This window comes from Oculina patagonica, chromosome 9, assembly GCF_052425735.1.
Source record: "Oculina patagonica isolate OP01 chromosome 9, crgOcupat, whole genome shotgun sequence".
NCBI classification, from domain to species: Eukaryota; Metazoa; Cnidaria; class Anthozoa; order Scleractinia; family Oculinidae; genus Oculina; species Oculina patagonica.
Window position 1 is genome coordinate 3,727,836 of NC_135766.1, and position 16,367 is coordinate 3,744,202.

The following is a 16,367-nucleotide window of genomic DNA, read 5'->3' on the forward strand; positions in this document are numbered from 1 at the left end:
CCCGTATGGACCAGCCTGTAAATTTGCTGCCTTAATGCGTGTAAAAAATATAAAATATAAAATTGTGGTTTCTTGTTTAAAGAGCGTGTCCGGACTGCTACTGTGCAGACCGATGATGCTTGTTATGTTGTAATAAGTGAGACTCTTTCTCTCATTTTACCTTTTTTAAAGTCATTTACTGTATTTATCAATTATTCACCGAAGTGGAGGTGAATAGGCCATTTGGTTTCTCTTCGGCTGTTCGGAGGTGAATAGTACTTTGCTAATCACGTCCGAGTTAGCCAATCAGAGCGCACGAAAGGTACCATTCACTTGTGTGGTATATACTAAAATAATGGAAAGGGCAGTAAAATCAATAACACAAGGTTTACTGCATATAGATGCGGTATAAAACAACCTGACGCACATAATGACCTTTCTATTACATGCTATTTTAAGAACGAGTTTAAAATATAAAAATGGTTTAAACAGATCTAAAAATATAAAAAGGATACTCTAAATTTTCGATCGCCTTCTGCGGTCTTCTTCAGAGAATGATGGATTTTGCAAGGTTCGCAGAATTCTAATAAGTTGCATTGACGTTATTGTTTGTTCCCCCCCCCCCGGGGGGGAGCAACCAGCGATACGTAAACACTTGGGAAGGGCGCTCTTTCGTTTATAGTGTTTTTGTCGAGGAAAGAATGTAAAGACTCCAGAAACAGTCTTTTGTTCTTGCTGCTTACACCTGTTTCAAGAATTTCGGCGTAACTTGGATGTATGTCGTGGCCGATTTCTGCATGATGTTTAATCGCGGAGTTCATATTTTCGTTTGTTCCGGGCTTGTGTTCGGCTCCTCGCGATTTCCAGCTTCTTTTGCTTTCCCCAACGTATGCAAATGAGCATGTCCTGCAAGTCACTTTGTATACAATTCCTTTCAACCGCTCTTTATTCGGTCGGTCCTTTTTAGATCTGTTTAAACCATTTTTATATTTTAAGCTATGACCAAAGATCGCTCCAGCAGTTTTATTTAAGAACGAGTACCAATTTCTTTTTTACAAATAAATTATTTTATATTTTTAGTTTCATCTGCTAAGGAAATTGATGCTTATTTGTGTGCTCGGTACTGTTTTATTTAATTTACTGCAAAAAAGTTGCTTAATTTTAGTGTTATCAAGCCTGTCGAAGTCGTAAAAATGGCGCCATGCACCTGCTTTAGCCGCTTTAGTTGATTAGTTTTGAGATGATTAGTTTAGTTCTTTAGTTTACTGAAGAACCACACTGCAATGCCATGCTCCCAATTAACGAAAAGTCACGCAATGCATTGAAGCCTTTAGTTTAGAAAATATTCTTCACAGCAGTTACTTTGTCTAAAGCGATCTATTCCATCGTTTTCCGTATTGTGAATTGGACTATTTACGTTTCCCCTTGCGATTTCTTTCTAAACACATTAAGTCACGAAACCTGCCAATTATTCCAGCCAAGTGTTGAACTTGATATCTGTGGTAAATTACTTCTTATGTCACGAAGAGCGCAAATATAAATTCAGACAACTGGGCAGCATGAATCTGGTCAAGGATGTGGCAGTCTTTATATTGAATCAAGCTAAAGTACCAACATAGCTATACATGTAAACAGATAAACTAAATTAACAAACGTTGGACGAAAAGCAACGCCACTGATATGGACTAAGAAACAAAGAAACAGTAATAACCCGTCAGTGGGCGAAGGGAGGCGTGGGGGGGGGGGGGGGGGGGGCCTTGTCTCTTCATATGACGATCTGAAGGGAAGGGAAAGAAGGTTGCAAGTAACAAGGAATCTTACCTATAAACGTAATCGAAAGCGCCCCAAAACCTAGGGGTTACTTTTTTACGCAATCGTGGTACCTGGTTCTGATAAAGCCAACGTGTTTTCACAAGGGCATCATGTCGCGGCGTAAATGACATAATGAGTTGCCATAATGTTTGCTTTTTGAAAACAATAAAGTTGCGTGCAATAACCTTCTGCAGGTTTAATTGATTTCCGAATTAACTGCGGGATAACGGTTTTAATTAAACTCTAAACCTGTTCTGTGATTACGTAATGATTATTCCCTTTCTTTTTCAATTACTTTTATTTTTAAGCAGACAACGTTCAGACATGTTCTGCTCTGAGGTTTTCTATGTCACGGCGACGGTTTTCCTCCACAAGGGCATCATGTCGCGGCGTAAATGACATAATGAGTTGCCATAATGTTTGCTTTTTGAAAACAATAAAGTTGCGTGCAATAACCTTCTGCAGGTTTAATTGATTTCCGAATTAACTGCGGGATAACGGTTTTAATTAAACTCTAAACCTGTTCTGTGATTTCGTAATGATTATTCCCTTTCTTTTTCAATTACTTTTATTTTTAAGCAGACAACGTTCAGACATGTTCTGCTCTGAGGTTTTCTATGTCACGGCGACGGTTTTCCTGGCTCACGTGTTTTTTGAAGTAGCTTCGAAACAATGTGGAAGCAACTATCAGTCCATCTACGGGATGATGCTCAAGGGACAACTCATTAAGACGATCAGGACTTCTATCTCACTTGAGTGTCTTCGAGCATGCATCGACGATAACAGATGCCAAAGCTTTAACTATGTCATGTTGAAAAATATTTGTGAGCTGAATAACGACACCAAGGAAGCCAGACCTGAATATTTCGTTCCAAGCCCAAACAGATATTATATTACGGCAAAAGGTAAGTACGGAGTAAGGTCTTAAATTCCACTGATGGACCAAATATTCAGTAATTGGTAAACACAAGAAAGACAACCACAAGCAACGTGTAACTAATGTTCAAGGCCAATCAACAGTGCAAAGGGAATGAGGCACAGAGTCGGATTGTTTGATGTACTAGATGCGGAACACCAAACCAAAACTTAACATGCAGTGAGGTTCCTAGCCTGCGTTGCAGGCAATCCAAACCGCCGGTATATTGAGGATTTTGTGACACGTCCGGCTACATTACAGACTGTGAAAATTCCGTTAATTCATGCCAATTAGTATGGGTAATCAAATGGTGACGAGTGAAATTAGGAAATAATTTCACGCGCGTCTGTCAAAATTCGTATAGATTATTAGAATTTTGACAAAATGCAAGTGAAACTATATATAAATTAACGTTGAAATTTCGCGCCAAAATTAAGGAGTAATTTGTCACCTATGATATTATTATTATAACTTTTACAGTTATATACACCTATAACTGTGCCAAATATTTTTTTTACTATTTTTCCTATATTTAAAATGATTCTATGATGCACTTTGAGCTGATAGAATGATCAAATGGTCATCGAAACTTCGTTCGACACTAATGTCGCTGATTTTCAATATTAAAGTCAGCTTGTCGGGGGAAGAGAAACGAAATAAGCGAACGCACAAACAAACAAACAAAACAACACAACACAGAACAAAACACAAGACACCAACTTGGTTGCAACAGGCCGATTAAGCTCGAACGCAATTAAAAACACCAATCATCAAACGCCATCGATGGAAACGTACATATTTTTTTTTTAAAGCCACACGGCATATTCTCCCTCCCCCTTCCTATAAAGAGATCTTATTATTTACCGTTACAAAAAGTGTTATGTGGACATTGCCAATAATTTCATAATTCTTTTCTAGATATTGACGAATGTATCCAAGGAACACATAACTGCCTTGCTGACGTTGCTACCTGTACGAATACTCACGGATCGTACAGGTGTGCCTGTAACCATGGATACGAGGGAGATGGAAAAACAAGCTGCAAACCACTAGCACCAGGTGACATCACTAAATTTCTTCAGTTTCGTTATTGGCCAAATACTCACACATTCTGCAATCTTGCTGGGCAACATTAGACAATAATTAACATAACAGCATTATACTTATATACATGCACTCTGTTGTAAGCAATACAGTGTTGTAAACCATGAGGGAAAGAAGGATTCCGGAATTTATTGCTATACAAACCAATTTTATCCGTTACTTTAAATACTAGTGTTGATACTGTCACACGATGATAATTATCTCATAACAGTTTACTTTTTTTTTTCAGAATGTAACAACTATCAAACTCTGACCGAACCTAACAGAAAAGTCACCTCCAAATCGGGAAATGTCATATGTGACAATCCATTTGGTCCCGGCTGGTTTCGTTTTCAAGGAGATGCAGGCACAAAAATGCCGACTTCATGTCCAGAAAAATATTCATGCGATACTCACGTGCCTGGCTGGTTAAACGGTGAACATCCTGCAGTGGCCGACGGTAAGGTCACAAGGCAGGTCTGCTTTCACTGGTATTCAGATTGTTGTAACTGGTCCACCGACATTGAAGTGAGAAACTGCGGCTCTTTCTATATCTATTACTTGCAAAGTACACCGGGTTGTTCCTTCCGATACTGTGGCACTGACTAAACTGGTAAAAGATATTTACAACCTGCAGGATGTCTCTTAAAAGTAACATTTAGGCTCATACTACCTGTACTAAATAAACTACTTATCTTTTACTTGACTATTAGAACAAGGCAAACTTGGGAAACTATTTGCGTTTGCAAAGACACAAAGAAACTACCCTTTCCTGGTAATTATTATCCCCCCCCCCATTATTACCCCCCCCCCCCCCCCCCTACCTTGTACGTCCGAAGGTTAAAACAGATAATCGGAAAACAAAATTATGTGTTTCCCTCGGGAGCAGTCATTTAAGTGAAAAAGTCGGGCAGACAAAATATAATTATAGTTTATTTTCCATTTGAAAATGTACTTAATTTCTTAAATGCGAGTGTATTAATTCATATATCTGGCACTTTTTGACCAATAATGCACCCCCCCCCCCCCTCCCACCATTATAGTACCACCTTAACATTTAGACTTACTAGTATGATTTTTTATGAGCGAATAATAAGCAAGGGAGGGCGAGTCGACTATTGTTCATAGAAAACGAGGGAAAGTAGTATGATGACAGTAGAACTGCAGTGAACACACGCACAATTCCAGATAATTTTAAGGCAAACATTAAAAATTAGATAAGGGAATATACAACGATGTAAGAACCAATGAGATTTAAAGATAGGAGAAGCTGAGTTTCTTCTAAATAGCATTAGCATTTAAAGACAATAAGCAAAACTAGTATAATTTTTTTTATTGTATGGATATTTACGAGAACATCCGAACAATTTCGTTTTCAAATTGAAGTGTAATCGTTTCTACTATCTTCATTAAAATTAATAGAATCAAGTTGCTGACAATGCTTTAATTTTGCTGACACCGTTTCCACGTAGATGTATTTTACTTCACCAGTGTCAACCATTATTCGTATCCAATAAGTGCAACTATGGCCACTGCATTGCTAGCGAAATTAGCTACAGTTTACTGACCTTTAAGGTGATAGATTCCACATACATTTGCATGCCAGTTACCCACTGTGTTATTTCTCTATTGACTTTCCTCTAAATTGTAAATATTCTGATTTTTTTAATACGCTGAATAAACTTGTTATCTGTCTTCTGAGCGCCGTAATAGTTGATCAATATTGACAAATATAACTTTAGTTTGTTTCGGTTGCCATCGTTACATCTGTTTACATATTACCGAGACAAAATTTCGTTCCCGCAAAATCCATTTCGAAATGAGTTCGTTCTTCATTTCGAAGGAAAAATTCGTCGGTGTAAGACATCGCATTTGGTATCATGTAAACTGAAAACGAACTCCTTTCCGAAATGAAAGTGCAAACCGTGTAAACTGGGGCGAGTGGCGCATGCGTGTCGTTTTCAATATGGCGAACAACCAAGGTTAAGTAGCTGTTGGGGTTATAACAGATAAGAACGATACGAATATTCACCTGAAATGGGACGACTCGTGTTTGTCTTTTTTGTTTGGTTTTCTTGCAAAACACAGCAGCTTATATCATAATATGTGATAAAACAAGGTCTATTTTTGTTACGCATTTCTTATTTATAGTTAAAGACATTCTTGACTATTTTAGTTAACAATCAGGGTTCCACGCAGACTTCAGGAGAGCAGAACTGATTCGATTTGCTTTATTCGTACTGAACAAATACCAGTCCATTAGACAGATCGCATTGAGGTAAGCAAACATTGACGTATTTACGACCACAGAAAAAAAAATCAGCATCCGCGGTGTACGAAATTACTACTTCTTTACATCACAGTTATACAATTTGTCACTTCTTAGAAAGTTTTAAACTGAGATAGCATATACTCCATAGAACTTAATGAAGTATTTTACCTTTAGAGACAAGAACGGAGCAAAACAAAAAGAAATGTATTTTGTTGTCAATATAAATTGGAAAGTGAAGAAAACAATTTAGATAACACAATTCCTTTTAAAAAGAAAAGAATCGAAAGATGAGTGCTGCAACTGTGATTTTGACGCCATTTAAGATGCAAACTGATTCTACAATACAATTACTTGGTAAAAAATCAAAGTTATCGTAACCTTTTTACTACATGTCATTCCACGAAATACATAAATTTTGTATACAAACCAACTATACCTAAAAAAAAATTAAAAATTGTGTTATTTTTACTGTTTTATTTAATTTACTACCAAAATATTTACTGAATTTAAGCTGCCTTAACCTCTTAAGATGATTAGTTTTTAGATGATAAGTTTGAATGTTCTTCAAGTTTACTGAAGAACCACACTGCGATACACTGACCCCCATTTACAAGACGCCCTAGAATAAGTAGAAGCCTTTAGATGGAAACATATTTTTCACAGCAGTAAGTGTGTCCAAGGTGATATATACAACTGTGTTTAGTATTGTGAATTTTTGATATTTATGTTCCTACCCTGTGATTTTTTAATATAGACAATTTCCGAAAACAATAAAGTCGCAAGCAATAACCTTCGACTTACCGGGGGATAACAGTTTTATTAACCCTAAACTCGTTCTGTGTTCGCTTAATGATCACTCGTATCTTTTTATACAGAGAGTAGTCAAAAATGTTCCGTTCAGAGGTCTTTTACGTCGCTACGACCGTTTTCCTGGCTCACATGTTTACTAAAGTGGTTACTGAAGAGTGTAACAATGCATCCATATATGCCAACTACGGAATGATGCTCAAGGGACATATCATTAAGACGATAAGGACTTCGATATCACTGGAGTGCTTTCGGGCTTGCATCGACGATGACAGATGCCAAAGCTTTAACTATGTCATGGTGCAGAATATTTGCGAATTGAATAACCAAACCAAGGAATCCAGACCGGAATATTTCGTTTCGAGCCGCGATAGATATTACATCACGTCGAAAGGTAAATACGGAAAAAGATCTTGGTTTCCAAGAAATTTAATTCAATTGGTTTACCAAGTATGAAGACTGCATTGCAGCTAATTTTAAGTGCCACTTTACAGTGCTAAGGGACAGATAATAATTTATTGGAGGGAAGGGGATCAACTTTTTTTAAGGAAAAAAAATTTTTCAGGGTTGTTTTCTGTCACAACAATTTTTTTTTTTCCGGCGGCATCTTCCTGCAGGGTCGGAATGTTTTTGATGTCTGCAAACAACTTATTTGGACCTTTTTTGTTTGCTTTTGCCAACTTTTTTGTGATATACGAGCCGAGATACTATCAGGAACAAGAAAACGAACGAAACGTGCGGGCAGATTCCGTTACATTCTGCACAAAACATGTGTTTGAATACTTCAACATCCAGTAATTTGGGAAATATTTTCACACTGATTTTTTTTTTTTTTCAATGTTTATAGTTGATTCTTTGATGTAGTTGAAACCTAATAATGGTTGCATGGAGTCATCGAAACGTCGCCTGACTGTAATATTGCTAGTCTAAGAGTGAAAACACCAAATGTGGCTGCAACAGGCCAATAAAACTCGGACTCAGTGGAAACGCCAAGTCACACTGTAAACAAAAGTCACATTCTCCCTTATGAAGCGTTTAAAAATAGCTACGTGGTTCTTTTCCAGATGTTGACGAATGTATCCTGGGAACACATAACTGCCTTGCAGATGTTGCTACTTGTACGAACACGTACGGATCGTACAAGTGTAGTTGTGACCCTGGTTTCAAAGGAGATGGAAAAACAAGCTGTGAAACTCTAGCACCAGGTAAATATAACACAGGGGGCCCACACAAAAGCAAGCGGCGTGACTGTTTGTATGTTCGAAATAAAAAGAAATGTATAAGGATTTTGAAAGCGTCTTATTATCGTTAACTTATTTCGAGTAATGTCTATGTTTAAGTTCAAAAAAAACGTAAACCTTTTTTCCGTGTCGTCATTTCCCCAATACTCGATACCTTCTTTAACCTTGGTGGAAGCAACTTTGGACGTCTCGAAAATAACGACCAGGTGGTAGTAGCGGCTATTAACATAAACATCATGTGGGCAAGCTTAAAAGCGGAGCTTTTTACTTAGTAAAATGATACCATTTAACATTTTGTTATGGAGAGAAGTAAATGAAACGCGATATAGGCATGCACAATTTATTATAAAACTATTTCAAATGAAATATAAGGGGTAACATGAATACAGTTTCTCAGTCTCCTTTTTAAAGTACTGCTGTTCAAATACAAGAGGAACCATGAACACACAGTTTCACAGACTCATTCGAGAGCGGCGCTTATTAAATTACTTTTAATTTGGAAAAGGTGCGGCGCTTAATCGATCATTTACGGTATATGGCTAGCCCTTTCCTAATTTCTACATTTCCCGCAACGATTATCTCACACAAAATTGGCCTCTGTATGATATAAATAGAAAAGGAACTAGACGTAAATCAGTTCACAGTGCGGTGAAGAAGAGTTTGAACTCAAGTAAATATATTACGAGATTTTAACATAAATAAATTCCATGTACGAGATTGTAACACACATAAGGTTTCACACGAGCAGTTATAAAATGCAATTACAAAAATGCATTTAAAATAGAGTAGTTGGATGCCAAAACTCTTCTCATTCATTTTGATGTGTAGTGTCGCTGAGCATTAAAAATTCATACTCGATGTTTTTGTTTACAATTGCGAAGGCGTTATAAGTCAGGTTCAATGTCATAAATCAGTTGCTCCTCAAAACAAAACAAAATGTCACAATTAACTTATCCAACTAAAATACAAAATTCAAATCGAAACGTTTTAATAGAAATGCATGTATTGAAAGTAGCATTTCAAAGGTTAAACAATAGTTTGTGCACGTGAATATCCAAAAACCGACACAACTTCGTTCAAAAAAAGGTATACACATATTTTACAATTAACCTAGGCTTTTCGTATTCAAGTTTTAATACCGTGGGACACCTTGCTACAACTATAATATTTTACAAGCACTGTCTATCAATATAGAGGAAAAGTGTTATTTTTTAAGTGCCAAGTTCAAATTCAAATTCAAACGTTTCGGGCTTTGCCCTTCATCAGTGATTGATTATAACAAACAAGTGCTTCATCGATCAAGAGACCCTCGACGTGGCTCGATAGAGACATATTTGTGTCCTGGAATGAGCAAAATATTCAAAAACAGCTGCTAGAATCACACAACCGATTACAGAAGTAAATGCTTATCAGTGGGTCTTTAGCAGTCCTTAGTGCTTTTGGAAAATTTTCTCGTGAAATGAAAACAACTTTAACTCTGCGGGGGCAGCCTAGCTTTAGCCCCTGAAGTGTACTGATGTCTTTCTGGTATTGTAGAAAAGAAACAAATTCCTTTTTGTAGTTGTGTTTAGATCACTGAAGACGTCAAAATGTAGCAAGAACATCAGCGACTCATTCTCCTAGCGGCTTCTTTGCGACTTTTTTTTTGGAGGGGGGGGGGTGGCGAAAAAGGGGGAGGGGATCCTGCGATGGACTAGCATATCACTCAGGGGGCGTAGAAATATGCGTAGCCGCTTAATGCTACGGAAACCGGGAAAAGCTCCGGCAGTGCGGGCTGCTTGGCTCAATTTGGCTTCCCTTTTAGGCGTCATTTGTGATCTACAACTTAAAAGACCCACGACAAAACGGAATCTATTTATTAAAGTAATCTATGGCATTGTAGGGTGGAGCTGATTGGGGTGTAAGGTGGTAAAACCATTGGGATAAAGAAGGAACTCGGAATTTTCTTATTTATCAGAATTATCTATACTTGGAAATCGTGTTTTCTTTATTCAGAAGATAACACATAAATAACGCGTTATTATTAAACTTTCCAGAATGTCTCAACTATCAAACTCTGACAGAAGCCAACAGAAAAGTTACTTCCAAATCAGGAAAACATATATGTGACAGGCCAATTGGTCCTGGCTGGTTCCGTTTCCAAGGAGATGCAGGCACCAAAATGTCGACTACATGTCCAGACAAATACTACTGCGATACTCACGCGCCTGGCTGGATAAACGGTGAACATCCTACAGTGGAAGAGGGCAAAGTAACCAGGCAGGTGTGCTTTCACTGGTATTCAAATTGCTGTCACTGGTCTACCAACATTGAAGTGAGAAACTGCGGTGCTTATTATGTTTACTACCTTAAAGATACACCGTTTTGTACCCTCCGATACTGTGGCACTGACTAAACTGGCAGAAACCAAGACTCTTAAAACTGACCTAATCTTCCACTTAAACATTCATTCAGACTATAAGCCAATCTTTAGTAGCTATTTGTGTTTAGTAAGACCAGAAACCCATAAGGGCTGAAACGTGTAATTCCAGTTGTCTGGAGAACATCACTTGCATACCCTTAATGAATGTCTTCATAGTTTCTCTTAAGATATTTACGGTGTTTAGGTCGGAATTCAAGTAACTCACAGCAAAACCAAAAATGTTGTTGCGTGTACCGTTACGAGTATAAACCATTGGCGCTCAAACTCTTTGTGTTTTTAAATATGGTACTTGGCAAAAAATAATATTCAAAAGCGCGGTGAACGCGCGTTTTACGTTTCAACCCTTATGAGTTTCTGGTAAGACAGAGACATATGTCTAGAAGTGCACGTTATTGAGATACATCTTCCTCGTAATTGGCATTACAAAAAGGATGCTCTGTAAGGAGTAAATTCCAACGGGCGACACGGCTCTGAAACGGTGACATGAAAGGACTGACATGACGACGAACAACGAGATGCACCCGTGAAATTACGAGAGCGACAAAGAAAAAAAAACCAAAATCGACAGCCCCATCTTGCACTTTGTAAAGACCATTTTCATGCATTGAACGAATGCAATCTTACGCTCTAAGAGTACTTTTTCAGGTGGGAAATTGCTGCTTAAGTTTATAAGTAACTGCATAATGATCCGTCATTCTGAAAATAATTCTATCCAGGTTCTCTTTGTACCCGCTCAGAATAAAAGGAAACATGTCTTAGCTACTTCCCTTTTTCAAAATCAGAGTCAAAATTTCACTATGGGCCAACAAATCAACTTGAGAGATCCAAGAATACGGAATACTTTGGCAGCAGAATTACGAGAACGCACTATTTTTTGTTATGCACTCCGGACTCAAACATTTCCGATATTATCAGTGGCTATGGACGGATTCTGAATTCCGACAGCGACATGTGAACCTTTTGAAATTGCAACGTGAAAAGAGTTGAAATTCAGACGGGAGACATAAAGACAACCCCCCACCCCCTTCCCTAACAGGGCCTCAAAAAGTCCTTGTTATTGAAATGGCACCCATATAATTTATTTAAAATTATATCAGATATAAAGTATGTGCAAATGCCTTTAAGCCTAGTAGGAAATGAAGTACACTGTATACAATACTTTCGTGCATTTCTGGACATAAGTGAAGACACAAATCAACTTACTTTCCTGGTAACTATTACGACTACTTAGATGGCGTTGCTATGGTTCCCTTATTACATCAAAGGGGTTACAGTCAGCGTAAGAAATAGTTAATTTCAGATTATCTTAAACAGCAATGTTGTCAGACGATATTGTTGATAAACCTTCAGTTATCCCTTGCCCAGTTCCCCAGTTGCCGTCGTAATGACTTTTTTCTTCCATCACTCTTTGAAATGGGCATATTTTGTTTCCTTTAAACAGTTTACACATTAAAAATCTAGTTTACAAAAGGTTTGAAAGGATTTGGAAGCCACTCTTTTGATACGCCTTTTATATAAAAGTATTCTTACTACTAATTTAAGGATTGTGTTTTCAGGTTGCTATTATGTGTGTAACTTCAAAGTTTTCTAGTGGCAGCTATAATATTTACTATTTTGATAAAAGCAGCAAGAGCCTTGCTACAAGTATTAAAGGGCACTTACTATTGGTCATGATTTAATTTCCTCACAGCGAAGGTATTGATCTATAGCTCTGGCACGTTTGTGATAAAAAAAATGCAGCAAACTCCCCATAATGGTACCATTTTTTTAACAATTAGACTAGCCTGAGTTGTCAATGGGCGAATAATTAGCGAGCAAAGTTGACTATCGCTCAAAGAAAACGAGGGTGATTTGTCTAATTGTTTTAGTCGACACTGAACAGGATTGCAGTACTAACACGTCCAACGTTACATACTTTTAAGCTTAATATCAGGATAAAGATCATGGAATACACAACGTTGAAAGGACCAATAAGGTGTGAGGATTCCTCACAAAAACCTCAGTGTCTATCAAGTAGTATTTTAGACTTTAAGCATATATAGTATAATGTATTTGCACATTAACCGACGATGGATGTTTACTTGATCGAACATCCGGAGGTGTGTTAGTGTTTACCAGGACGATCTTTGACCAGCAAAAACCGATTATGCAAATGAGCTGAGTGTGCACTCAATGCACACTCAGCTCATTTGCATACGTAACTCGATCAAGTTATTTAGCACCTCGCAGAATAACCAAAAGAACCAAAGTGTTATTTTAATTAGTTGTGCGCCCCAAGAAATATCTTTGCTGACAGATGGTTACAATTCATTACAGGGTAAAAAGGTAATTTTAGCTCCTCAATAAGTGGACCGAATACAGCTGGCGGTGTTTTATTCGCAGGAGGATCGGAGAAACATCACAAATTCGAAGAATATAAACTCGTACGTAAAGCCGATAAAGCTGTCATGTTTATAGATCTCCGTTTCGACAAAATGCAAACTTATTTTAAATGCGCTTCTACGGCAACAATGCACGCGCTTTCCACAATTAAAGTTAATCTGCGCCGGCTTCTTCTTTTTTCGCAAAACGGCAAATATAATAGTTTTTTGGGCGGACATTAGCATGAACTCCTTTCTTCAGCACCAAGATATAATAAGGCTAAGGCAAGGAAAAACGATATACCGTGAATTAATATTATCGCTCGAACGCTTTCCACTGCTGTAGCAAGCTCAACTAAACCTAAAAATCTGTGACAAATCCCATATTAATTTCCCGGTAAAAGTACTAAACAAACAATAACAAATAGGAACGACTGGCAAAATTTAGCTGTCTTTACTGCTGGACAACAAAGTACAGTATTTTATCCAGCGTCTATACTAAAAGAACTTCAAATTGGGACGATTTGTTTCTACCCCAGACAGTACAGGATTGATTAAAGCAATATTCTCACAAGTTGTTAAACTTTTACCATCAGGTATCTGCTACCCCAGACAGTAAAGGCTTGATTAAAGCAATATTCTCGCAAGTTGTTAAACTTTTACCATCAGGTATCTGCTACCCCAGATAGTAAAGGCTTGATTAAAGCAATATTCTCGCAAGTTGTTAAACTTTTACCATCAGGTATCTGCTACCCCAGACAGTAAAGGCTTCATTAAAGCAATATTCTCGCACGGTGTTAAACTTTTACCATCAGGTATCTGCTACCCCAGATAGTAAAGGCTTGATTAAAGCAATATTCTCGCAAGTTGTTAAACTTTTACCATCAGGTATCTGCTACCCCAGACAGTAAAGGCTTCATTAAAGCAATATTCTCGCACGGTGTTAAACTTTTACCATCAGGTATCTGCTACCCCAGATAGTAAAGGCTTGATTAAAGCAATATTCTCGCAAGTTGTTAAACTTTTACCATCAGGTATTGCTACCCCAGACAGTAAAGGCTTGATTAAAGCAATATTCTCGCAAGTTGTTAAACTTTTACCATCAGGTATTGCTACCCTAGACAGTAAAGGATTGATTAAAGCAATATTTGCGCAAGTTATCAGTTATGAAACTGTTATCCTGCAGGTATAGCTAGCCCCAGAATTGAATTGATTTAAAAATCAATAACGTTTGCCAATTAACTGTAACTGTTACTGTAGCTAATGGAGGGGAGTAGTAAGTTGAAGCTTCGTTTAATTCTTTTTAATGAATTATTTTCATTTGCCGTTACTCATGAGCGGTAAACGTTTCTTTTCTTACACTTTGTGAATAACCTTCTCGGCGGTAAAAATATATGGAACAGACTTACCTGGAATCCGCCTGACTCATGATCGATTCCAATAAGGTCAATAAGAAATGATCCATGATGCCTGAACCCAAATCATCAAACGCGACTGAAACATCATTTTCTTGTTGCATGCGAGCCGCTTTTAGGAGCGCGTGCTTTTGCAGCTCAGGGAAAAAGGAACCTGCACTACCGAAGACAAAATAGCTCATTTCGCGTACTCTATCTGCGAGATCTCGAGACGTTTAGAAAGCCTAGAAAGGCAGAGCCGTTCTCGATGGATGTTATGCAACGGTTCGATGTCAAGTCGGTGTACTCGTTGACTTCGCCAGAACAAGCCTTTGTTTTCAATCAATCTGTTAGCTGTGACTGTCTTCTTGTAAAGCGAAAACTCACACTTGAACAGCATTTTATCTCCCGAAATCGAATCTTAATGCAACATCGAGTACAGCATTAAATCCTCATGATTTGCCGCCACACGAGTTTCCCGCAAAACATTATAATTTATTCCGCCGCTTAAAATGAAACCTGACCTATTGTACGTGATGATCACACGCTAACTACGCGTGGTGATAAAACTCTTCATGTTGCTGACAGAAATGATTTGCGTATTATAACGCCTCGAGAAAATGCATGCTGCGATTTTTTTCCCGACAATGGGGTTTACGGTTAGCCGTAAAAGGGCCAAAAATTTAACCGTTAGGCGTAAAAAATTGGAAGATTTTAACCGTTAGCCGTAAATGTTAACCGTAAAAAAAATCGGTCAGTAGTTATAAATAAACAAAATTAGTTCACTTCATCGTCCCAGAATTGTCCTGAGACCTAAAATATGTTTTTCGATAATGGAAATTAATTTTTAACTTCTGTCAATCGTAATGGAAATAATTTAACCGTTAGCTGTAAAAAAGGAGAAATTGTTAACCGTTTAAGCTGATTTCCAGTCCGTACTGCGCAGATTTGGGGTTTGTTTACGTTTTTGTTTTGAATTCGTTGAAACGTTACACTTCGGTGACAGCATACATGAAGTTTTTTAGTCCGCCATTACAGTTCGCTTCGTTCAAGAATTTCCGATGAGCTGAAACGTTGGTTTGAAATAGCATCAAGGTTCTTCTACTTGTTATTATTTGTTCTGCAAGGATATCTGGCGTTAATAATGAAGAAACAGGTAAGTTTCTCACGTAATATTTAGTTTTGCTTTGTTTGTGAGGCTCACATATACATTGCAGCCGAGATTGCGCAGTACGGACTGTAATTCATCTTTAACCGTATAAGCCACCACCCTATTGAGACCCTCTTCCATGTCTTGTTGAAAATTAATAGCACCAACTTGCCGACAATACTTTCACTATACTGACTCCGTTTCCAAAAGTATTTTACTTCAATGGTGTCAACCACAATTCCGTTTGTAATAAATGCAAATATGGCCATGGCTAGCAAAAATATTTACAATATATCGACGCTTCAGTAATAACATGTACAGGCATATTTGCATGCCAGTTTTTAATAACCACTCTTTTACCTCCTTTATTAACTTATGCATGATTGTAAATACATTAAATTTTATGATACGCTAAAAAAACTTGTTGTTGTTCCTGCAGTGACATGAAGTATATTTGGACTGCAGATAAATAATTAAATGATCCTCACAGTGTATAATCAATTTAAGTAATTGCATTTTTTAGCCTGAAAAAAAAAAAATCAAGGCCTAACAGGATTTGAACCCACCTATCAAGGCATCATAGCTCAGTTGGTAGAGCAACGCACCGATATCACGGAGGCCACGACATATCCCGTTGAAGTTCGTTGAAGCCTTTGAATTTCTTCCGAGGATCATTTCATTCGTTTCTGTTAGTGTTGTAATAGCTGTCAAAAAGGATAAAAATGCAAAATAGTGCATTTGTGATGCGGTTGCTGTCGTTTTTTGTTTATATAAAAGGGAAAATTTCCTGCAATTCATCTACTTAAGTTAAAACAAGGGAAGCCATAACCGTGACGGTGGTTTGAAAATCTGACCATTATAAGCATATATACATTTACATCTATATATCTCCGTTTTCACCCTTAGCTTATTTTTTTATTGAGAAGATGAC

General features: G+C 37.6%; 2 protein-coding genes across 2 annotated transcripts in view; both read left to right on the forward strand.

Moving 5' to 3' along the window:
* Positions 1 to 2,358: 2,358 nt before the first annotated feature.
* On the forward strand, positions 2,359 to 4,825 carry LOC144665356 (uromodulin-like). Its single transcript, XM_078526598.1, has 3 exons — positions 2,359 to 2,696; positions 3,626 to 3,766; positions 4,041 to 4,825. The coding sequence occupies exons 1-3, from the start codon at positions 2,387 to 2,389 to the stop codon at positions 4,397 to 4,399; spliced, it is 810 nt and encodes a 269-aa protein (XP_078382724.1). The 5' UTR covers positions 2,359 to 2,386; the 3' UTR covers positions 4,400 to 4,825.
* A 2,248-nt stretch (positions 4,826 to 7,073) lies between these two features.
* LOC144665331 (uromodulin-like) overlaps positions 7,074 to 16,367 on the forward strand; it is a 37,307-nt gene continuing 28,013 nt past the window's right edge. Inside the window, exons 1-4 of the mRNA XM_078526567.1 lie at positions 7,074 to 7,263; positions 7,934 to 8,074; positions 10,147 to 10,491; positions 13,927 to 13,944. Of these exons, the coding sequence (XP_078382693.1) occupies positions 7,167 to 7,263; positions 7,934 to 8,074; positions 10,147 to 10,491; positions 13,927 to 13,944 (601 nt within the window). The 5' untranslated portion in view covers positions 7,074 to 7,166. The remainder of the gene's footprint in view (positions 7,264 to 7,933; positions 8,075 to 10,146; positions 10,492 to 13,926; positions 13,945 to 16,367) is intronic.